Source organism: Equus przewalskii, chromosome 8 (genome assembly GCF_037783145.1).
Source record: "Equus przewalskii isolate Varuska chromosome 8, EquPr2, whole genome shotgun sequence".
Taxonomy (NCBI): domain Eukaryota; kingdom Metazoa; phylum Chordata; class Mammalia; order Perissodactyla; family Equidae; genus Equus; species Equus przewalskii.
The window spans coordinates 83,381,225-83,403,962 of NC_091838.1; the positions used below are offsets into that span (position 1 = coordinate 83,381,225).

General features: G+C 56.4%; 1 protein-coding gene and 2 long non-coding RNA genes across 8 annotated transcripts; 2 read left to right on the forward strand and 1 right to left on the reverse strand.

Annotated features, from left to right (window-relative positions):
• Positions 1–1,914: 1,914 nt before the first annotated feature.
• On the reverse strand, positions 1,915–14,684 carry LOC139085192 (uncharacterized). The gene is made up of 3 exons (XR_011543297.1): positions 12,414–14,684; positions 12,066–12,158; positions 1,915–11,103 (listed from the first exon to the last, which is right to left on the reverse strand). It is a non-coding gene; the product is annotated as an uncharacterized lncRNA (long non-coding RNA).
• On the forward strand, positions 3,979–6,851 carry LOC139085191 (uncharacterized). The gene is made up of 3 exons (XR_011543296.1): positions 3,979–5,318; positions 5,434–5,649; positions 6,494–6,851. It is a non-coding gene; the product is annotated as an uncharacterized lncRNA (long non-coding RNA).
• Positions 14,685–14,830: 146 nt separating the features above from the next.
• On the forward strand, positions 14,831–18,930 carry LY6L (lymphocyte antigen 6 family member L). Of its 6 annotated transcripts, none has more exons than XR_011543298.1 (5): positions 15,075–15,201; positions 15,498–15,588; positions 15,755–15,871; positions 17,486–17,726; positions 18,214–18,354. XR_011543298.1 is itself a non-coding variant. In XM_070631219.1 (4 exons), exons 2-4 carry the CDS (start codon positions 15,516–15,518, stop codon positions 18,438–18,440), a joined length of 417 nt encoding a protein of 138 aa, XP_070487320.1. In that variant the 5' UTR covers positions 14,831–15,075; positions 15,498–15,515; the 3' UTR covers positions 18,441–18,930. The 6 variants fall into 6 exon arrangements, 4 of the variants coding, with proteins under 4 accessions (XP_070487320.1, XP_070487316.1, XP_070487317.1 ...); XR_011543299.1 differs by having other exon boundaries at positions 17,486–17,685; positions 18,214–18,232; XM_070631219.1 differs by lacking the exon at positions 17,486–17,726 and having other exon boundaries at positions 14,831–15,075; positions 18,214–18,930.
• Positions 18,931–22,738: the final 3,808 nt, after the last annotated feature.

Genomic DNA, 22,738 nt, shown 5'->3' on the forward strand with positions numbered 1-22,738 from the left:
TCAAATAATCATGCCAAAGAGACATACCTTGGGGTGGCCATTTCTAGGTCCCCATACTCTGGACGCGGAGCCTTAGTTCTCCAAAATAAATGCCAAGCCCTCATGTTGGTGCTTCAGGGAGCCACTCAGTAGATGAAAACAAACAGCCACGATTCTTTGAGAACAATTGCTCTCTGCTCCCTCTGGCACCAGGAACAGGAACTCAGCTGCTGTCCTCCAGGCCACCGCTAAAGGGGGGTGACAGGGAGATGGACCCTGGAAAACACCACAAGCCTCTCCTCCCCGTGCAGACGCCTTGTCCTTGCCTAACCCTTCGCTTGGTTGCTGGAAACCTTTGACTATTTTTCTGAGTTCCAGTATCGTTGTGTCTGACTGTGTTTTACCAGTTTTTTCTGTGTTTCTATGGAGGAGAGGCCCCAGGAGTCCCTGCTCCACCCCTTGGCTGATGTCACACCTCCCTCCCACTGTCAAGACTTCTTTGTGTGCTTGGGGATGTCTGTCCTTTTGATGAGGATCAAGGCTGCCCCAGGGAGAGAAGCCCAAGGCGTCCTGGCCTACATATGGATCTGTACCACCCTCCAGGAGGCATAGGACCTCCTGACCTGATTCGTATCCAAAGTTATACGACCACCCACTAACCAGACCCCACCTGCACTGGCACTATTGTAATGACTTTTTACCATGATCTTCCCCTTGTCTTGTAAAGAAATAACTCACATATCTATGCCTTGTAAATTTAGCTCTACCCTCAACCCACTGCAGCTCCCACTGCCCGTGTGTCCCCACGCTATTCTCTGAATAAAAGAGCGCTACCACCAGACCTTGAGAGTTCAAGGAATCTTTTTTTCGACTCTTCAGCTCCCCAAGCCCACATCACTTTTGCCATAATCCTCGAAGCAAATCTTGTCTCAGTTTGTCAGTGGTTCCTGATTCTGCTTGTGGCGAATTTTGGCATTCAAAAGGTTTTATTGTAATGTCATCAGTTTCATCCATCTTTTGTGTCTGTGGATTTTGAGCCATTAGAAAGTCTTTCCCAGTTAATGTGCCCATGATTCTTTCTAGCGCTTGCGGAGTTCCATGATTTTAGGTCACGCCCCTAACCCATCTGGAGTTTATCCTTGTGTGCGGTATGAAGTATGGATCTAATGTTATGACAAATAAAAATGGCAAGTAATAGGATATATCGGAGTATATGAGGAAGCCATTTGGTGTAAATCTAAATCGGTCTGACCTTGTCTTTCCAAAGGGCCTGACCATGGCCATTGAGCATGCATTGTATATCTGCTTTAGACATTCCCTATGGCAAGAGAAAAGGCCCTTGAGATAAAGGTGCAACTTCCCTCCCCCTCCCAACGTTGGCTTTTCCTTAAGGATTAAGCATCTTTCCTTAGGCTAGGAACTGATTGCTGTGCTCACCTGTGAACACCCAGCTTGAGACAATAGACTTGCCTCCTGCTACGCCCACCGAGATAGCAGACCCACTGCCTGCTGTGTTCATCAAGCGCTGTGCAGACAGGGCAATCTCGTGACTATTGTGGGAGGGACATTTCAATCATATGTGAAACGTCCTGTATGGGGGTATATAACCCCTCTGTACACCTCACTTCTTTGGTGCCCTTTCTTCCGTCAGGAAGAAAGGCCCCGGGCCATGGTCCTCAGATTTTAGCTCAGAATAAACCCAAATTTTGATTTATAGGTTGGCTATGGATTATTTTCATCGACAGTTATCATTTCCCAGAAACCTGCCAGTGGCCCCAGCCCCTCTAGCTGTATTGTCCCTCTTAGCCCAGGGAGCTGGGATGCATCTGGTCGTCACAATTCTGCACCGGCCTCCATGGTCACGCCTGACTCTGTGTGATTGCCTCCATTTGGGTGTGTAGATGCAAAGTATCCAGTAAGCATTCTATAGACACAGAAATGAGGTGAGTTTTAATTGAGCCAGAGCAAGGACTGTGAAGGAAGTCCCTCGAAAGGCTCCCGAGAAGCATGGTGTTCAGTACAGACTTGTGTCTTTTTAGAAGAAAGAACATACATTAAACACCCCCAGGATACATTTGCACCAGTTTCAAAGAGGCATTTAGGTGCAAATTAGCAGTTCACCGTGACCCTGGTGTCTGGAAAGGGACTAATCTGGGCGTCCCGATAGGGCTGAGGAGGGGCCTAGGCATTAAGCACGCGTTCTATTTTAAGAGAGCGCGTTCTTTGCTTTAATGATTAAAGCAGATGTACAATGTTTTTTGGTGAGGAAGATTGGCCCCCAGGCTAACATCTGTTGCCAATCTTCTTCTTTTTGCTTGAGGAAGCTCGTCACTGAATTAATATCTGTGCCAATTTTCCCCTATTTTGTACAGGGGACGCCACACAGCATGGCTTGATGAGCGGGGTGTAGGTGCATGCCCAGGATCTGAACCCGCAAACCCTGGGCTGGCAAAGTGGAGCCTGTGAACTTGACCACTACCCACTGAGCCAGCCCCTACACTGTATGTTTGATAGGCCATAAATCAGGCTTTTTAGTTCAAGCCGAATCAGTTTTCAACCCGAATAGTTACCCATATACTTCAATATGTAGAAACCTCTTGTCAGGTGTGAGCGAGATCTGGACCTGCTCTGAGCCCCAGGAGCAGGAGAAGGTGAAGGGACTTTCCAGCTGCAGCTGATCCACTGGCTGCATGTTAATCCGAAGGGAAGTGTCCTTGGGGGCCCCTCCTGGGCGGCTGAGTCCTTTAAAAGCCCTCGCCAACAGTGGACTCTCCCTCTGCTGGCCTTGAAGAGCCCGAGTTCTAAAGCTGCAAGGCATGAATTCTGCCACTTCTGGCTTTTTAACTCAGCATTAGGCGTGTGAGGGTCCCATGCTGTGAGCACAGCAGCAGGAGCACTCTCTCGTGTCCCCGTGGCACCCTCTGTGCGGCTCTGCCAGCACGCACCTGCCCCTGCTTCTCTGAGTGGACATCCAGCGGGGCACAGGCCCGCCTCTCGGGAATAAGTCACTGTGGACGTTCCCGGCCATTCATTGTGGGGACTCACTTCTCTTCGGCACATACCTGGGAGTGGGATTGCTGGGTCACAGGGCCCACAGATCATTAATTTCAATAGGCGCTGCCAAACTTGTTTGTAACTAGTTGTTCCCATTTATACTCATGCTGACAACCTGTGGGTGCTCCGGCTGCCCCGCATTCTTGACAATGCTGATACCAGCTCCACACAGCATTGACATAAGGGAAGCCATGTTGTAGAAAGAAACCATACTGTAACTTCGAACGACCCCTGACTAACCCACCCAGCTGGATGGGCACCCCAGGAGGCCCACCTGCTCTGTAGACTTTATGGCCCCTGCTTGTGTGTGTACCTTCCAGCTGCGATAAGATGATAACGTTGTTCTTTTGAGTTCCTTGGGAATGTGATGGCCCCTGACAGAGTCTATCTGGGGTGGCCACTCCCAGTCGGTGACACTAGAGGGGCAACATTCCAAACCCCCTCCCCTGTGACCCACTGGCCCATAGAACTGTGTCAAGGTTCTGTGCCCCCCTTAAGATGGTTCTTTCAGACATTTGTTGGCCCTCTTCCCCCTTGCTAGAGAGCTGTAATAAAATGCCCTTTCTCTGCCGCCATCTTGCCTGTTGACATTGGCTTTTGTCTCTCAGCGAGCAGATGGCGCCCTTCGTGTGGGAACAGCACTTGGTGTTTTCAGTCCTTTTAGCATCAGCCGTTCTGGTTTGCATTTCTTCCTTTCCAACCTTCATACATTTTATTTATTTCTCTTGATTAACTGCACGGTTGAACACAGGACGTATTTGGTGAATGTTATACACGTGCTTAGAGGAATGTGGATTCTGCAGGTGTTTGGTGGAATGTTCTATACATGTCCACAATGTTAATTTTTATTAACAAATTCATGCATTCTAGTTGACTTCCTGTCTGCTTGTTCTATCCGTCACTTAAAGACTTATATTAACTCGCTAAGTGTGATTGTGACTTTGCTTCAACATTTACTTCTGGCGAATTTTGCTTAGATGTTTCAAAGCTGCTGTGAGATGTGTACAAGTGTGGGGTTGACGTATCTTTCTGTTGGACTGGCCCTTTATCACTCTAAAAATGTCTCTTATCTCAGTAATATTTCTCACTGTAGCGTGTACTTTCCTCAGCATTAATGTCATGAAACAAGATTTCTTTAGCTTACCATCAGCACGGTGCGTCTGAGGCCGGGTGCCTGAGGGGTACACAGATGTTCAATCAGCAATTTGCTGTTTCCTTGTCTAACTCGAGGGGTGGCTCAGGTCTCCAGGGTTGTGAGCTTGTTTTGCAGAAGGAAGAGAATGCCTTTGGGAGGTTGCGCTCACCGGCCCTCAGCAGCCCCTGGAGCCCACAGGTCAGATCGCCCAGGGGCTTATGGGGAGTGGCCCCTCTGTTTCCCCGAAGCTCCTCCTGCCAAGCCCCTTAGCTCCATAAACACCCTGCTTTCTGTTCTCGGGGAGGCAGATTTGAGCGAACCCAGGCTCCCACCTACCCGTTTTGGGCAATTTGAATAAACCTTTCTCCGTCTCCAAGCATGGACGTCTCAGAGTTTGGCTTGCTGGGCGTCAGGCCCACGAACTTGAGATTAAGAGGTTCAGCCTCACATCTCTCTCCATTCTTTTCCTTCCAGCTATTCTGTATCCTCATTTCACAATGAGGGTTGTAACCGGTTTATTGTTATTTTTATCTGAAGATTTTTCCCGTTATGTTGGAAAGTTAGGTCATTTACCTTTCGTGTGAGAACTAATATATTTGGGGTAATGTAGTGCAGCCCTGCCACGTGGCATGTCTGTGAGTGACGCAAGCGCCTGGCATCAGCGCTGATTGCGGAGGCGCCCACTTCGGTGACAGCTGTCTCAGAAAACACGTTGTCAGCTGCTGGACGGGATAAACAGCCAGCCCGTGCCCACCCCCCAACAAGGCATCTTCGTTTCAGAGATCCTGGTTGGTTTCTAGAACTGACTTTCGGGGCCTCTTCTGTTTTCTCTTCCTGAGCTTTAAATGCCCACTCTTATATTTTAGATTCACCAACAAAGAGTGAGCCCACAAAACCCTAGGCCCCCACCCTCGACCCCAATAAAAGCAGCACCCCAGACCCGCGCTTGCTCACTCTCTCTCCCCACGACATCGCTGTGTGGCCCCAGGCGGGCTGTGTACTTTCCAGGTGCTGTAGGTAACAAATCTTTATTTCTTCAAGGTTTCCCAATGGCTACTGCTGAAGGGTGTCTCACGGTCATAATAAGAACCACAGGGGCCGGGCCAGCCAGCACACTGGATACTGGTGGGCAGACACAACAGGCATGCAGGTGAGGTCCCCCACTCTGCTCTTTGCTTTCACTTTTCCCAACTGTCTTTTCACTTTCTTTCTGCACTCTTTTGGATTTATGAAACATTTTTCATATTTCCTTTTCTCCGTTATAGGTGTATTTCCTACGGTGGTGGTCGGAGATGACAGTCTGAGTCCTTGACTTGCCATAATCCACCTCGCGTTAGTGCTCTTGCCCGTCCTGAGCCATTCAGGCACCTGGCACGGCAAAGCTTCACCACCTCCGCCCCATTGCACTTTGTTGTCTCAACGTTTACCTGCATGTATGTCATAAACCCACAAGATGTTGGGGTTGTTGCTTTAGACCATAGGTATTCTTTCGTTTTTATCACAGTCGTTATCATTTCTGCTTCTCTAACTTTCTTCCTAGAGTTTACGTTCTGTTTGTGACCAATCCACTGAGGACTTGAAGACCTGCTTTCTTTCTTTCTTTCTTTTTTTAAGGAAGATTAGCCCTGAGCTAACTACTGCCAATCCTCTTTTTGCTGAGGAAGACTGGCCCTGAGCTAACATCCATGCCCATCTTCCTCTATTTTATACGTGGGACGCCTACCACAGCATGGCTTTTGCCAAGCGGTGCCATGTCCGCACCCGGGATCCAAACTGGCGAACCCTGGGCCGCTGAGAATTGGAACGTGCGCACTTAACCGCTGCGCCATGGTTAACTTCACGTTGTCTCCTCTGCCCGCTGTGTGGTGATGGCTCCTTGTGGTTCGGTGCTCATCTCCCTGGCGATGGCGCCGACCACGCTCCCAGGCGCACTTGCTCGGCAGACCCTCCTCAGGGCCAGGTCTTTCGCCTGTTTTCTAAGGAGACTGTTTATTTGTCTGTTTTTCACTGTTGGGTTCCGAGAGTTCCCTCCGCATTCTGGGCACAAGTCCTTTGCCAGGCGTGTGGTTTGCAAACATTTTCTTCCAGTCTGCATCTCGCCTTCTCATCCCCTTCACACGGGCTTCCACAGAGCAAAGTTTCTCATTTTAACGAAGCCCAATTTTTCTTCCCTTTTTTTTTTTTTTTTTTTGTCCATTTTTCTTTAATAGATTGCACTTTTGGGGTCGTCTCATGGAATTTTAAGTTTCAGTCTTGAGTTATTTGTTGCTAGACTCTAGCAATCCAATCAATGTTTCTATCAATCTCGTCCCCTGTGCATCCTAGGAACTGCGTGAAGATCCCTGGACTCTCCGCGTAGATGACGAGGCCCGCACAATAAGGACGGTTTTGCTTCTTGCTTTCCACCCTGAAAACCTGTTCTTTTTTCTTTGCCTTATTTGACTGGCCAAGTCCTCTGGTGAAAGGAGCAGACGTCGGGGAGCCGCCGACTCCCCCTGGCGGGGAGCTGCAGTTTGTCGCCTTCAGATCCACACCAGCCCTGGGTTTCCCACAGCCCCTTCCCCAGGTGAGGGAGTTCCTTTCCAGTACTAGCTTGATCGTGAATTGAGCCGAAATTTGTCAAATGGCTTTTCTGTGTCTATTGAGATGAACGCACAGTTTTTCCCTCGTTTTGGTCTTTTAATATGGTGAGTTACGTTGATTTATTTCCAAACGTCATCACCTTTCCGCTCCGTGCATAAAGCCCGCTCGCTCGTGCTCCTTCCTGTCTCAGGGTTGCTGGCTCAGAGGCTGGCCTTGGCTTGGAGGGGGAAGTGGGCCCTGAAGGGGCAGCAGGGCGGGTCTGTCTTGGAGGCGGAGGGGAGGGTGCCCTCATGACTCCCCCGACATGCTTTGCCAGGAGTAATGCAACCCTTCATGAGGGCTCTGGGCCTGCCCCCAGGGTGCCTTTGTCTGCCTGTGGCGGCCAGCATCGCCCACCTGCCAGGCTATCAGCAGGCACGGGGCACCGAGGAGAGCCCGGTTACCGCCCCATCTTCCTACGGATTTCCTCTCTTCACCAGGATTCAGAGGCAACCCCAGGTCGTCAATCAGCCCTGTCAACAAAGCGCTTCTTCTGCTGGCTGTTCTACTGGCAGGAGGACCCCACAACATCCAGAGGGCAGCACAGATTTCCGTGTAGTAGAACCCTTCCCGGGCCCCCGGGGACCCCCCATCCTGCACCAGGCCTTCTGTTGCAGCAGACGGTAATGTTATGGAGAACAGGGCTCTGGAAATGGGGTGAGGGGAGCGCTCGTTCCTGGGCCCACACGCTGGTCTTAGGATCACAGTGTCACGCGGCAGCCACTTTGACGGGAACCAGCCACACCTGCTCAGGGCCATCCGCACTCCAGTGTCTGGGCTTCCCTTTGAGGGTCGTGCTCGGTCTCCACAGCTGCCAAGCGAGGAGGGTGCGATGTGAACAGTGGACTCCTTGTCCGTGTGCCCAACATCATTCCTCGTGTTCTGGGGTGAACTATGTCCCCAGAAGGACGTGCTCAATCCCACCCCCGGAACCTGTGACTGTGACATTATTTGTGGATAGGGCCGTGCACATGGAATCAGGTTAAGATGAGGTCGGACTGGATTAGGGTGGGCCCCAAATCCAGTATGACTGTGTCCTTGTAAGAAGAGGGAAGTTGGGACACAGAGACATGCAGAGAGGGGAGACCATGTGAACATGGGGCACAGAGTGGGGTGATGCTGCCGCAAAGCGAGGAGCGCCGAGGCGCGCCGGCACCCCCGGGGGCTGGAAGGAGCCGCGGAGGAGCGTCCCCGGGCCCTCAGAGAGCCCGGCCTCCTGGCGCCCTGATTTTTGGAGCTCCAGCTCCAGAGCTGTGAGCACACGAGCTTCTTTTGTTGTGAGTAGGGCAAATGCACGGAGTTCCTTCCAGCAGCCCTGGGACACTCAGGTCTGTGGGTGTGGAGTTTGTCCCTTTGTCTGAGGTGATATCACAGGAGATTCCTGGCAGCACATCGCTCTGTGATTCTCAGAGAAAGGTGCCGATCGAGGCCCTTGGGGCAAAAAAGCAAACCCGCACCTGGCACAGGCAGCAATCCCAGCAGGACCAAGACCGCCTCCCAAGGCGGGACTGGCACAAACCCTCCCCACGGGCGGCTGGTGGCCTCCGTGCAGGACGGCGCTCTGCGGGCGGCTCCAATCTCGGTGCCAAGATGTGGGGGTCTCAGCAGCAGCAGCAGCAGCAGCAGCCTTGGTGGGGGCGTCCTGCTCCTGGACCCCCGCGCAGCCTCCCTCCCACCACCATGGCCGCTGTGTCCGCGAGCTCCCGGTGGCGGCACTGGCTCACAGAGGGCAGCGCTTTGCAGCCAGAGTCCGGGGCGGTAACTATCCCATCCACCCGCGTCAGGGTGGCGGTCCAGGGACCTACCCCACAGAGAGCCACCGAGAGGGACGGTAGAACATGGCGACCCTGAGGGCAAAGCGGATGGTCAGCCACCAGAGCACTGTCCACCGTTCCCGGCTCCCCATTCCCAGCTCCCCATTCGTGCCGCGGTTTGCCCCAGCAGAGGAGGTCTAGACGGTAAATGGGAGGCTGAGTGCAGTCACCCCAAGAAAAAGTCGCAGCCCCTCACCCGGGTTCAGGACCTCAGCCAGTTTTCAGACCTGGGACTCATGGGCTGGGGGTGCTGGGTCCCCGCAAGAAAGGAACTCACCACAACAGGAGCACACGGGTAGGGACCCCAGCCCTTCCCCCAGAGGTGCGCAGGCTTTAGCCCAGGGGACTGTCCACGGAGGCAAGGGGGCACCAGATGCTTCAGGAACTGTGGGATGAGGGTGTGAGCTGTCATTCATGTCCCGAGACCTGAAAGACTGTCATAACCCCCACTAGCGCGGGGCCTGTGGGGGCTGCCAGGAGCTCAGCTGAGCTGCAGAGAGAGCTGAGCTGTCAGGGGGTCGGAGGAGCCCAAGAGCCAGAGCAGAAATGGAGGGAAGGGTGGGTCTTCAGCGCTTCCTGTGACAGTGTGAGCCACAGGCTAGAAGTGGAGGGAAGCGCCACCTCCCCCTGTTCCGTTTCCCTGCATGGAACAGTGTGGAATAGCATGTCTGACTGACGTGGGCGTCGGGGATCATCTCCCCATGAGGGAACCCTGAGCAAGGGCTCCTGCAGTTTTAGGACCCAGGGGTTGGGGAGAGGCTGAGGGGAGGCCAGTGGCACCTGGGCTGGGCCTGCAGGTGTGTGTCGGGGCATAGTGGCTGGGGGCCTGCATCCTTGACTCCCCTGAGAGGCTGCAGTGCTCCACCAAGCCCCACGTCAGCTGTGGGGACACTTGGCCCTGAGGCCCGCCTGCTGGGAGAGCCTTTGTAGCTGAAAGCACACACAGGGGTCCTGCCTGCAGCCGGATGATCTGACTCCACTCCTCGGTTTCTTGGGACGTGAGCGAGACACAGGCTGTCCATCACAGAGCCGAATGGCTGGGACTTTGAGGGGCTGGGACAGTGACCAGGCAAGCAGTCAGAGGCATCAGTGGACCAAGTCCAGGATCAAGGTCACTCCCAGCATGCCAATGGGGCCAGCCTGGCGGGCGGACCCCAACTGTGCATCTCATCATGACCATGGCAGGGAGAGATGCCGCTGAGCGCACCGGGTCTACCTCGGAGAACTCCGCCTGCGTCGTCCTCACCTGTGCCAGGAAGCAGCTCAGATGACCAGCTCTGGCCAGTGACTCAAGGCTGAGCCCATGGCACCAGGGCTGGGCAGAGTCCTGACGGCCAGGGCACACGGAAAAAACACAGTCCCACGGGGCTCGTGGGGTCCCCTAGACACACAGAGTCTGTGATGTCAGGACATGAAATGGACTGGCAGGGTCACAGGGCTCCCAGTGAGGCCTTCGTCATGGGCCCCTGCCCTGGGGCCTCCCACCAGGCCCCCCTGTCAGCCCCGCTTGACCCAGGCTCACCAGCCACTCAGTGCTGCTGCTCAGAAAGGCAGCTCCGGAGTGTTTCGTCCTGCGTGGGTTTGGTCTGTTTGTTTAGGAGGAGGAGGAGCATCCAGGAGCAAGTCTGGATACAGCCCGTGAGTGTCCCCTCCCGGCCTCCCCCAGCGCCAGGCCTAGTGCTGTCATCAGTGTGTCCCCTTCGGTCGTCAAGCTCCACATTACTAAGAGAACTGCTTGCTCTCTTCATCTCGAACTTCCGTCACCCAAGGACGGAGCATTTAACAGAAACACATTTCTATGTGAATCCGTCCTGTTCCAGAATTGATCAGCACCAAATCCTGAATTTCTAAACTATTCTCAAATGGGTTCACATAGCCGCTTAATAGCCGTCTTAGTTTCCCATCTGTTTGAGTCTTAAGAAACGGGCAGAGGGGCAGAAGGCCCTTGCAGGGTCTCCCACGGAGGCCGCGGCGTCAGTGCCTGGAAGGAAGGGTGCCGGCCAATGGCAGGGTGGATGGTGCGGTCAGTGAGAAGAGCCCGTCGCCGCGCAGCCGCATGAGACTCAGACGGCTGCCCGAGATGTGCGGTCCGGTGGGGGTCCTCTTGTCCCTCCCATCGGCTGTCTGGGCCTGTCCTTTAATTGTCCGCTGGCTCGCTCCAGCACCCTGTGGCCTGAGGGTGAAATGGGGCCTGGAGAGTCCCCTGCACGTCCAGATGGGCCCACTGCTGCACAGCCTGGGCTGCGAACCCAGTGCTGTCGTCCGACGCAATGAGCTCGGGACCCAAACAGGAACCGAAGATGGTTGTGCGGGGCCTGGACGGTGTGGCCGGGTCAGCAGGATGCACAGGGCCACACCTGGAGCAAGTGTCAATGCCACCAGGACCCAGTGGACGCCTTGGCAGAGCCAGAAGCCCAGGGGATCCACCTGCAGGGACCTTTCCCCAGCAGTGTCTGGCCTCAGCGGGGTCTGGCAGGCCGCTGTCTTTCCCTGCTGTTCCTGTCTCGGGACGAAGGGGGCAGTCATGTGCAGGCCCAGGCAGGGACGGGGCTGACACCCATGGGCTGGCCTCTCATGGAGCAAGAACCACAGGCCGGGCCCTGCCCGCTCGGAGTGAGGGCTCTTTCCTCTCAGTGTTCAGCTGACAAGTGGGGGCTGCAGAGCGGCCTCTTTGGGGCGCAGCCGTGTGGGTAAGAGAATGCTCACCGGGAGCAGAGCTGAGTTTTACCAAATGCCCGGTCCCTCAAGGGACTCATTGTCTGTGCCACCTGAGGCTGGCCAGTGGCAGCTCACAGCCATGAGCCAGGTGGGCTTGCCCTCCTCCCATGCCCGAGAAGGCCCGAACTCCCGCAGTTCCTGTCCGGGCTCGGGGCGAAGGCCACACACCAACACCATGAGCACATTCGGCTTGGGGACCATGACAGTGGCAGTTGCCGGGACCCGAGGGACCCACCCATCGCCGGGCTGGGGCAGAGGCGGGGTGGTGGGGCCCCGTCCTGGTGCCAGGGACCGTGGAAGCTCAGGCACCCGTGTGCCAGGTCTAAGGAGGCCCAGGTGGACCTCCTCCCCTCCCCGTAGCGCCCTGCCCTCCCCGCCTGCTTCTGAGCCTTCTGCATCCTCACGTCCCCAGCCACTCCCATCGCCTCCAGGAACCAGCTTCCCAGCAGCTCCTTCACAAGCGAGATCAGAAACGAGGCCGGGAGGGCAGCTGGAAGTCGAGCGATCGCTGCCCAGTGTGCCCGCTGACGTCCCTGGCCCAGTGACAGAGAAAGAGTGGTCACCTGGGAGGATGGCCACTTCTTGTGTGGGGGTGCTGACAGCGGTGTGACCTGAGCACGTCCCCCTCTGTGTGGCCAGGACAGCGTGCGATCAGCCCCGCTCCAGATGAACCGGCCCCGCTCCTCCTGGGACAGCCATGCCTGCCACCTACCCCCACCCCCGCCCAGGCCCCTTTCTCACACCTGCATCCAGCACCACCATCCTTCCGATTGTCGGCTTTGTGGGTTCCACAGCCCCAGCTTCATGTTCAACATGATGACAGCATGAATGGACAGCTGAGGAAACACATGATGCAGTGAATGAACCTCTTCAGTCCCATACACCCCGGGCCCACCAACCCCATGGAGGCTCTGCCTGGCTAGGCGGATCCCTAGAACGTGCCCTAGGCAAGACAGGGAGCAGGGACAGTCCTGCTGGTTGGATCACCAGGTGGACCGGTGGCCACTGGTGGAGGTGGCGGGCAGCAGTCACAGCGGGGTCAGGGACGGCCTTTCCCAACCACTAGCCACCCCTTCTGTCTTCCCACTCACCCGCCTCTGGCTGGGGCCCTGAGGGCAGGGCCGGGTGGCAGCACCTGCCTGCCCAGATCCGGCGGCCCCTGCCTGCTCATCGCAGGTGCTCCAAGGCTGTGACTGAGCAAACAAAGTCAGGAAGGACCAGAGAAAGAAGGAACCGGGGGAAGACTGGACTGACGGGATACAGTGCGGAAGGCTATGCGAACGCCTGACGCCCAGCTGAGGGCACCTTTGGGGACAGCTGTGGAGGACAGGGGACGGGGAGGGTCAGGGGACAGGGCAGCGTTTCCTGCCCACACCTGGGCGCAGATCGGGCCCTTAGAACTGACTGGTCCCAGGTGAGGTCATGAGGGGGTGACGGCCCCCCCAGAGGGGCGAGGCCCCACCCTGGACCACTGCCCCAGCCCTCAGGGCACGGACTCCATGCTGCGTCGTCAGCTGCGTGCTGTCTGGTGACAAAGATCTGTGCCTGACCAACCTCTAGTCATCTCCGGAACCTCCTCCGGGGCCCAGCTGTGCCCTTCCTTGTAAATCCAGTTTTAGAGAGAACCCCAGCCCTGGATATCTGATCTGGTTCCTCGTCCCCCACCCCCCAGGTGAGGTCTGACCATCCTGCTGCCTTCAGCAAGAATCCTGTCAAATTGGTTTACCCGGAACCGCCCCCAGGTTTCCTCTCAGTACCTTCCACGCCCCGCCCCCACTGCTCCTTGGCTGTCAGCCCCGCTGCCCCTGCTGTATTCAGGGTCCAGCCCCAGCTCTCGCCCGCTGCAGCGGGACCTGCACCCACTGTGACAGCCCCAGCCTCCCCCGAGTGAGCCTCACTGGGCTGGAACAAGTGTCGCTGGATTCTCCTCTTTAAGGCTGGTTCCCCTGAGGACAGGTTCCTGGGCACCAGGGCCCAGTGAGAACGTGTCAGCCAGTGGGCTCTGAAAACAAGAAGAAAGGAGGGGGCTGAGCGGAGGAGCTGGGTGGGGAGGGGTCCGGGTCTGCGCTGTGAGGGGAAGGGCCCCCACACTCTGCCTGCGGCCCTACGAGGCGGGGGAGATTCGGGAAATGAAACTCCATGGGGCCCAAGCACATCTAAACCCCCTGGTAGACCCCGTGGGCCCATCACAGGGACAGTCAACGGTCCCAAGGGACTCAGCCACGGGAGAAGGACGCCTCGTTGGAGGCAGCCTGGCAGGAGCTGAGGACGTCAGTCTCCAAAACGGAACCCAACCTTGCAGTGGGCGGCAGCCCCGGGCAGAAGGAAAGGAGCCGCGTGTGGTTCTGGGTGGAGTGGACGAGAGGAGCTGCATGCGACCCCGGGCGGAGCTGAGGAGAAGAGCAGCATGCAGACAAGGGTGAGGCCCTGTGCAGCCCAGGCTCTCAGGCTCCAGCCGCTCTGCAGGGGCCCAGACCTTCCCAGGTCCTGGAGGCAGCACAGCCCGGTGCCCCGCGGTGGACAGAGCCGTGGCCTGTGGGACGAGCACGCCCGCAGTCCCTCAGGGCCAAGAGGCCGCCTGGGTAGAGGTGCTCAGGCTCTCCTCCCTCCTCCTTGGCCTCCCACAGCCCATCACACAGGGGAGCGGGAAAGTTGTTACCGCGCCAGGTTCGTTTTTGCCTGCCACCCAGCTGCAAAGCCAAACACCCAGAGGAGGAGATTGCAGCAGAGAGAGAGTTTACTCACAAGGCAACCATGTGAGGAAGCGAGAGCATGAGCCTCAGATTCGCTTCCTCGAAATGGGGACTCAGGGACATTTATGGGATGGCGGGCAAGGTGGTCTGAAATGTGGAGAGAGGTGATTGGAGGTGAGGAGAGGGGAGGGAATTGTCGATCTGTGCAAGCGCAGTCAGACTCCACGCCTCTTCACAGGTGTGGCATTAGCGGAACCTGAGGTGGAGTTTTTAGTCTCTTGATGTCAAAATGTCGCCTGTTGGACATCTGCGCGGGCCCAGTTGATGGGGTTGGTGGTCTCAACCGGCCTGAAGTGGACAAAGGGGTTCTAATTGCTGAAGAACAGCTCACACGCCCATTACCACGGTGACCCAGGCTCCAGGGAGCTGTCATCCACAGGAGCCTAGTGGGAGTCAGCGTATTGCCTAAGCGGCCAGTTAACAATGGGCGGGTCAAACAGCTAAAAGCTGTAATTGCAAAAACTCAGTAATTGCAAAAAGGAAAAAAACCTTTAGTTCCTAGCTACTTAATCATCAATGGCTAACTGCTTGCTGGTTTCAAAGTCACTCCAAGCCCTGGAGAAAGAATGCAAAGATTCAACAGTCGGTGCGGTGACCTGATCCCCTGTTCCTCCTACCCGCCTTCCTCCTCTCTTCCCTCTCGTCCGCCCCGCCTTCCTCCTCTTCCCCCTTCGTCTCCCCCCCTCCTCCTCCCCCCACTTGGCCCTTCAGCGGTACTTTCCTGGGTTCCTGCTGCCGCCTGGCTCAGGACGTTCACCCACTGGGCTGCCTTTGCTTCACCTCATTGTCCACACATCACCTGCTCTCCAGCTCCAATGATCCCTCCTCCCCCTTGAAGCCCTCCGGCCCTCTCCTCCACCTCCAGCATCAGACCACTTCCTGCTACCCCTCAGGGAAGGAACGTCTCTGTTTCAGCCATCCGAGTGCCCCTGAGGCAGGGACGCAACCTGATCCCAAGTCCCCAGGGCGCCAACGGTAGGGGGGAGCCCTGCTGCACACGGTCTGTCACAGGGCGAGAAGGGCCATCAGAGCTGACCTGGGCTGAGGCTGCCCAGGGGGTGGACGGGCAGGGGAGATGCAGTCCCTGCCCGGCTTCTGCTCCAGTAGGAGGTGGCTAGAGGCTGAGGTTGCCGTCCTCAGGGAGCCCCGGGGACCCTGCCCAGAGCAGGAGCTGCTGAGGCGGGGCTGGGAGGCCCCTACACCCTCCCGTCCCGGGCTGTCTCTCCTCAAAGGGCCCAGCTCCCTGCAGCCTGGCGGAGGGGAGGGGCTGGGAGGAGGGTCCCGAGAGAACCAGGATCTGAAGGGCATGGAATGAGGAGGGTCCAGGGAGGCGGGACCACCGAGGGGAGGGGAGCTGTGGCTCAGGGAGTCCGGGATGTGCTGGGGTGAAGCCTCCTTCTCTGCTCCACCCCACCCCCTCAGGCTGAGCCGTCTGGCATCATGGAGGGGCTGGTTCTAGGCCTCTGGGCTTTGCTGGTGTCTGCGGAGTTTGGTGGAGGCTCAGCAAAGCCAGGTAAGGGGCGAGCTGGGCGAGACCGCGCCTCTAGTGGGCTGCAGGGCGCTCCGGTGGGGCGCTGGGGCTCTTTGCGCCGCACTTCTTACACGCGCCTTCAGAGGCGCGCCTCGCGCCCGGGTCAGGTGCGCAGCCCGCTCCACCCAGGCCCGTGGCCGCACCACAGGTCTGAAGCTGAGCTGCTACCAGTGCTTCAAAGTCTCCAGCCCGGCGTCGTGCGAGCCCACCGTGTGCAACTCCACAGACCAGGTCTGCGTCTCCAACGAGGTGTTCGTCAACCTTGGTGAGTCCCTGGGCGCCCAGGGAAGGGGCTGGTGCCGCAGCCTCTGGGGCCCGGCCTGGACCCTTGGGCTCTTCGCAGGGTTGGGCCGGGGCCGGGGCGCCCTGAGACCCATCGCTCTGACAGCACCTCGTGCTCTCTCCTCCCACTGGACCCCAGGCGGAATGGCCGCGGACTCTGAATTTGGGCTGCTCCTTCTCCTCCTGTTGAGGTTCTGGTTCTTAAGTGTCACTCCCCTAGGGATAGCCAGCAGGGCAGCAGCTCTGGTGTCACTGAACTTACAGGGAGGGCAGGACAGCCAGAGGGGTGGCCGTGGAGAGGAGGGTCAGCCAAGCAGGCTGCACCTGGGCCACCTGGTGTCCCATGGCTGCCCACCTGGCCCCACGTCCACGTGGCTGACTGTGGGGCTGAAGAGATAAGACTTCACTTAAAAACAAGCCTTAGAGAAGATCATAAAGTAAAACCTGAACACATTCCCCAGCCGCACTGAAATATCACCCAGCAAACCTCCAGCGATGCTGTGAAATGATACAGATGTCTAGAGAGAGCTGGAGCTGGAGAGACCCATCTGTTCTCCCGAGAAGGCACAATCACAGTTTGCTGATTCTAGCCAGGTGGTTCCAGGTCCCCGGGACCTGCCAGCGCCAGCAGAGCTGCCTCCTCTCTGTGGCTGCACGTCCTAGGGGCCTGGCTGGAGCATCATTCATTTGATCTGCTCCCTATAATGAACCTCAGGTCCTGATTTTCCAGAAATGATGCAAGAAAATATATGTTGCATGACTGGGCTTCCTGGAGGTAAACCTGTAAAGCGGACGAGCCAGTGAGAAACGCAGGCGCCCTTGAGGCTGTGGCCCCTGCTGCGGCACTGGCGTCTGCCACGGTGCCCCATGCAGGACTGCTCCACTCACCAGGCCCAGCTCACCCCAGCATTGTGGCCCATCGGTTCCTTTCCCCATTACCTTTCCGGTGGGTTAAAAAGACATTTCAAGAGGACCGGCCCGGTGGCGTAGTGGTTAAGTTTGCACGCTCTACTTCAGTGGCCTGGAGTTCCTGCCTGGAACCCGTTCACTGACCCACACACCGCTGTCAAGCCATGCTGTGGCTGCATCCCACATACAAAATAGACGAAGAGTGAGTGGCCAAAAAAAGACATTTCAAGGTGGCGTTGTACACGGAGGGAGGCCCAGCCCCTCCTCCACAGTCTGACCCTCATCTCCATGGTGACCCTTTCCCATGGTGCCCCTCAGGAGGCCTCCCCCTCCTCCTCGCCGCCATAGAGAACTTTGCGCATGAGGAGGGCAAGTCAGCCTTTGCTTGAACGAGATCTGAGGCTCCCCGTCCTGTTGTTCTTTCACAGCCGTTGCCTTTATCTTTGGCTCCACCCGAGCATCGTGTTTCTAGTTTCCGGGCCTGGAAGGCGGTAGCTGGAGGGAGTGTGATGGCGGTCCTCCATGCAGGGAGTGGGCAGTGATGAGGGCTCCCTTCAGGGGGTCCCTCCCCTTGTGCCCTGACCTTGCCTGAGATCCCCACCCTGACTACTGCAGACAGGCGGCAGCTGCTAAAGGTTGGGCCCTGGAGGCTTCCTGGAGGAAGAGGCATGCTCTTTCCCACCTTCAGGCTCTTCTAAGCCATGTGCCACTGAGCAGCATTCTTCGTAGCCTTTGAGAGGACATAACATCATAGAATACGATTATCGTAGAATACGTCGTCACGTAATCAACGCAACAAATTACAGTGCTGCACAACGCACGCAACACAACGTCATACAACAGAAGAGGTGGATGCCACCCACGAGCGGATTTTCTCCTACAGTTCGGGTTGTTCTGAGTTTTGCATTCCTCCAGGGGTTCCTCTGAAGGTCTCTGCCACGTCCTTGGGTGAACGGTGGGGAGACGGCCAAGCCCAGGCTGAGTGTCCCACAGGTTCTCTGTGGCTCCCAGCCCCTGTCCCCTCTGCCCTGCTTCACCCTGTCTCTCAGAGACTCACAGGCCCCTGGGCTGGCCAGGGTGGTCCAGACCATGGGTGGCTTCAGGGAAGAGCCCCCACCAGGGCCAGCAGTCCTAGACCCTGTCTTTGTTGTGACCTCGAAGGTGACCTTGGGCAGCCATGCTCCCACTGCTCTGCAGCGCCAGCCCTGTGAAAGGGTCAGGGGTGGTATCTGTAGCCCTTGAGGGGCCAACAGTTCCATGATTCTGAGGTTTAGTTCTGGCATTCGCTGCCCACCTCAAGAGCACCCGGCCCCCCCCGCCCCCCCCACCCCCCCCTCCACCCCCGCCTGTCCTTGTAACAGCAGAGTCCTCCCTCCCGGAGCCTCAGGGGCACCTCCCGTCTTCTTTCTTCCGCAGATTCAGTGAAGGGGTTCTTCCTCAGCAAGCACTGTGCTCCCAGGTGCCCCAACACCAACATGATGTTTAAGTGGGTCCTGAATCCTGGGGTGGTCAACAGCATCACCAGGAAGTGCTGTTCCAGAAACCTCTGCAACAGGGCGCTCGCCTCCCAGGGGAGGCCCTGGGCTCTGCAGATGGGGTTTCTGCTCCAGGTGGGCCTCAGCCTCCTCTGGGCCCTGCTGTGAGCACCTTCTCCCAAGCCTGCAGGCCCCCCCATCCTCCCACCTCCCACCTCTGTCCTGGCTCCATCCTTGGAGACACTGGGGTGGACATTCCCTCTCTGAGGGGGTGCGAAAGGTGCCTTTGCCTCCACCTAGGACCTGGCCACCTCTCTCATCCTTGGCAAGGGCGCTTTGCTCACACAGCCCAAGCTGAGCCTCAGCTGCCCTGGCAAGAGACAGGTGTTTCCCAGTTTGGGGTGACAGCAAACTGTGTCAGGTCCCTTGCCCTGAATGGGCTGTTCAATGCCCTGTGAGGGGCAGGAAGAGTCCAGGCATGCAGAGGGTGGCTCCTGCCCTCGCTCTGGCTCCAGCTTGCTCTGTGACCTTGGGCAGCCCCCTCCACTCTCTCAGCCACCTCCATCCATGGGGCCCAGGCAGAGTCACGCTGCAGGTGTCCACTGGTGTGAGACCATGACCCTCACTCCTTCCAGAGACAATAAACTCTTTGCTCCGCCTCCTGCCTGTTCCTTCCTCGACCTCCACTCACCGTGCCCAGACTGTGTCCCTCCAGCCCAGCTCTCAGTAGACTCTGGACAAAACTGTCCATCTGGGCCATGGCCAGGCAATCTCAGGGATGGCCCCTGCGTCCTGGGACCAGCGCAGGGTAAGCAGGAGTCACAGTCTCAAGTCCGGGTCCTCAGCAGGGCCAGCTGGCCACTGTGTGGAGGTGGGAGAGAGGGACTGGCAGGTCAGGGTCGGGGCACATGACAGAGTTCGGAGCTGCCTGTCTAGGCCAGTGGCATGTGGGAGATGCTGGAAGGGGACAACTTGGCAGTGAGGCCGAGGGGACTGGTGTTTGTTTGGCAGCTCAGTTGGAGGAGGTGAGGCCCAATGGGCAGGGAAGGGCTGGAGGCACCCAGGACAGCCCTGTGCCTGGCCTGAGGGAGGTCACCCAGGTGAGGGGTACAGGTTGGGACCGGCGGAACTGACAACCAGCTCAGGGCTGTCCAGGCTGAACTGGGGCACCCACAGGCCATCCAGGGGGACTTCCTGGAGGATGGGGGCCAAGAGTGGGACCCTGGGCCTTGGGGACAAGGAGGGAAGTCTGTGGGTGGGGGCAGCATCGTCAGGCAGCACATCCCCCAGAACGCGGGCCAGTGCCGGGTCCACACCTGTTCCCCACTCCTGGCTCCTCAGGCCTGCCCACCTAGGGGCTGCGTAGTGTCCCCTCATTTTACTCCCGTCCCCGGTCTCCATCTCCTCATCATTTCCCCATGGACTGCGGGAGGCCTTGTTGCTCCAGGGCTTTTGTGGGTTCAGGATGACACTGGACCTTGGCACCCCTCTGTGCCAAGGAGACCCCTGGAGTCGCCAGGAGCTCACCCGTGAGAGTCCCAGAATTCCCATCCTGGAGTGGGACCTCTCTCCCCTTCACTGCGGTTGTAAATTTTCACGCTGAATTTAAACCCCATCCAGGCCCCTGGGCTGGCCGGGCAGGCCTGTCCCCATCTACTGCTCCCATCTCCCCAGACAGGGTCCCTGGCACACTGGGGCATCAGGAAGCTCTGATTCCCTGAGCTTCGGCCAGCCGGCAAGGCTCTGCTGAGGCGAGATGACCACGTGGTGTTTGCACGGGAATCAGGAGTCTTGCCTAGGAGCTGCGCCTTCCCAGGAAGGATGTGTGTGTGGTCTGGGTGGTACCCGTGCTGCGTCAGGGCCATCACACCCTGTCTCCCCATGGCCCGCTGCAGCAGCTGCTCTCTGCTTCCCTCTCCATGAAAAGGACCCTTTTGGAGCTGGGAATCCTGGTCCTCCCTCTGGACAGGACACCAGGATTGCAGGCTCTTCAGGACAGCCTGTCAGCTGGAAATCAGGAACTGCTGAATAAACGGATAAGTGAGTAAATGAAGAAGAAGCGAGGGGAGGATGGAGATGAGTGATAACCAAATGGTCCAGACTCTAATGAGATAGGCATTCTTGAGCAATGAATAAAAGCTTAATGAGGGCTAAGCATGTGGTGCTGAGTGACCACAGAAGGGACCATCAATGGGGCCAGCCTGGTGGCACAGTGGTTAAGTTCTCATGTTCCGATTTGGCAGCCCAGGGTTCACCGGTTCGGTTCCTGGGTGCAGACCTATGCACCACTTGTCAAGCCATGCTGTGGCTGGCATCCCACATAAAACAGAGGAAGATGGGCACAGATGTTAGCTCAGGGCCAGTCTTCCTCAGCAAAAAAGAGGAGGATTGGCAGCAGATGTTAGCTCAGGTCTAATCTTCCTCAAAAAAAAAGAAGGGACGATCAAGGACAATGAGGAAGATGGAGCCCACCCCTAGTGGGGCCCTCTGTTTCTCACCCAACCACTCAGCTTCCTCAAGTCCCTCTGACCTAACACAATGCCAGGTCACTGTCCCAACCCCTCCTGGACACTTCGGCCCTCCTCCTTCCCCATGAGCAACACATGGAAGCCACGGGGCGGCAGTGAACGCTGGGTGTGATCCTGCAGCGGGCATTGCTACACACATTCATTGGTTCCAGGAGTTTGGGGTGATTCTTTGGGGTTGGGTTCTTTTTTACATTCACTGCTAGGAACCTCAGATCCGGCCACAAGCCCCGCCCCCAGCGAGGGTCTAAGTTCACAGAGATGGTCGCATCTGTCAGCTCCGCATCCATTCTGGGTCACGCCCAGCCTTGCCCTTCTTCTGCCTCACCTCCCCATGACAGTGTGTTTCCAATTCTCCTGTGTCTTGCTGCCTTAACTCTTCAACTACAAAATGGATCTGGTGACTCAGCATCCATAATTTCTGCCTTTCTTGACCTCTGTTGGTTCTGTGTGCAGGGCTAAACCTGGGGAAAAACTCCTGCCCTCTTCCTGTCTCAGGTCCCCATCCCCTGACAGAGCTGGGGGTCCCTACGCAGACCCCCACGTGAGGATGAGGCTCTCGGGGGCACTTGGAGAGCAGCCAGACGGCAGCACGTGGGGTTGTGATGATGTAGCAAGGAACAGCTGGCCGTGGGGGCATCCCCTGTAGGGCTCCACTGCCCCTGTCCTCGAAAACACACCCAACACTCCGTTCTCCAGACTGCCGAGTCCCTGGTACAGATGGCGAATCAGACAGGTCCCCGTTACTGCCACAGTTAACGGTTAGCTCTCCGCAGGAGAGTCAGATGGCCCAGTGTCTCCATGGTTTCTGTTCCTCCCCCTGCCCCGCCCTCTGAGCGCACCGGCCACCCCAGCCCGTTCTGCTGGACCTTGAACAGGGCAGTCCAGTGCTCTCATTTTGTTCTAAATGTCCAGATTTTTATCATTCATATCATTTAGCAGTAAATTATCCCAGGGGCCATGTTCCCTGACCGTATCAATTGAAATTAAATGTTTATAACAAAGAAGATAAACTTTAAAATCCCAAATATTTGGAAATTAAATTGTTACATTTTGATTGTTCATCTATTGAAGAAGAAATTCTGAGAATTTTTTAAACTCCTTGAACTCAACAGTAGTGGAAAATTAGTACAAACTTTTATTTTAAAATAAAAGTGGCACTGTGAGGAAAACGGATAGACTAAAACCTCACGTTAGAAGAGAAGAGGGATTGAGAATTAGCAAGCTTTGTGTTTAAATCTGGAACCTGGAGAAAGCAGATCAAACCAAAAGAACCAAAATTACACTGAAAATATTGTTTAGTGAAACAGTAAACCAAAATCACACAGAGAAGATCCACAAAGCCGACAGACTCACAGAAGGGTGGCGGCATTGAGATCGCGAATGAGCAAGAAGGAAATACAGATAAGCTGCGTGGATGAGGGGGACGTTCTGGCGAGGCGGGTGCACAGTTCAGGGGTGGGAACTAGAGGGTGAATGCAGAGTCCTGGGGGCCGCGCAAGGAGGCCCCGGGGCGTTGACGGCGTCCAGGCGGGTGTTCTGTATCCTAAGTGTGGTGGTGGTTTAGGGGTGTATAAATTTGTCAAAACTCATTGAACTGTCCACTTAAAAAAGGGATGCTTTTATTGTATGTAAATCACACTTCAGTAAAGTTGATGGAATTCTCACAAGAGACCCCTTGCATACCTGTGTGGAGTCAGTTTGAAAATTCAGACGAAACGAAGTATTTCCTCATGAAAACACGGTGTGCCACATTGGATCCAAGAAGTGAAACTTGCAAGTTCCTTTTACAAAGCAAGTACACATTGATAGCTAAACCTGACGATAATGACAGAAAAAAGGAAATTGTAGCATTTTTGTGTATCAGTGCAACGATCTTAAATCAAATAAGATATTAGGAGAGCAAATTCACTAGCATATTATACAAGAACATGGCTGTGT

What these genes read in the sequence shown, in the direction of transcription:
- LY6L (XM_070631214.1), top strand. Translation starts at nt 15,151, where the DNA reads ATGCAGTCCCTGCCCGGCTTCTGCTCCAGTAGGAGGTGGCTAGAGGCT. An exon ending in TGGAGGCTCAGCAAAGCCAG is followed by an intron (nt 15,589 to 15,754) that starts GTAAGGGGCGAG and finishes GCCGCACCACAG; the next exon opens with GTCTGAAGCTGAGCTGCTAC. An exon ending in CGAGGTGTTCGTCAACCTTG is followed by an intron (nt 15,872 to 18,213) that starts GTGAGTCCCTGG and finishes TTTCTTCCGCAG; the next exon opens with ATTCAGTGAAGGGGTTCTTC.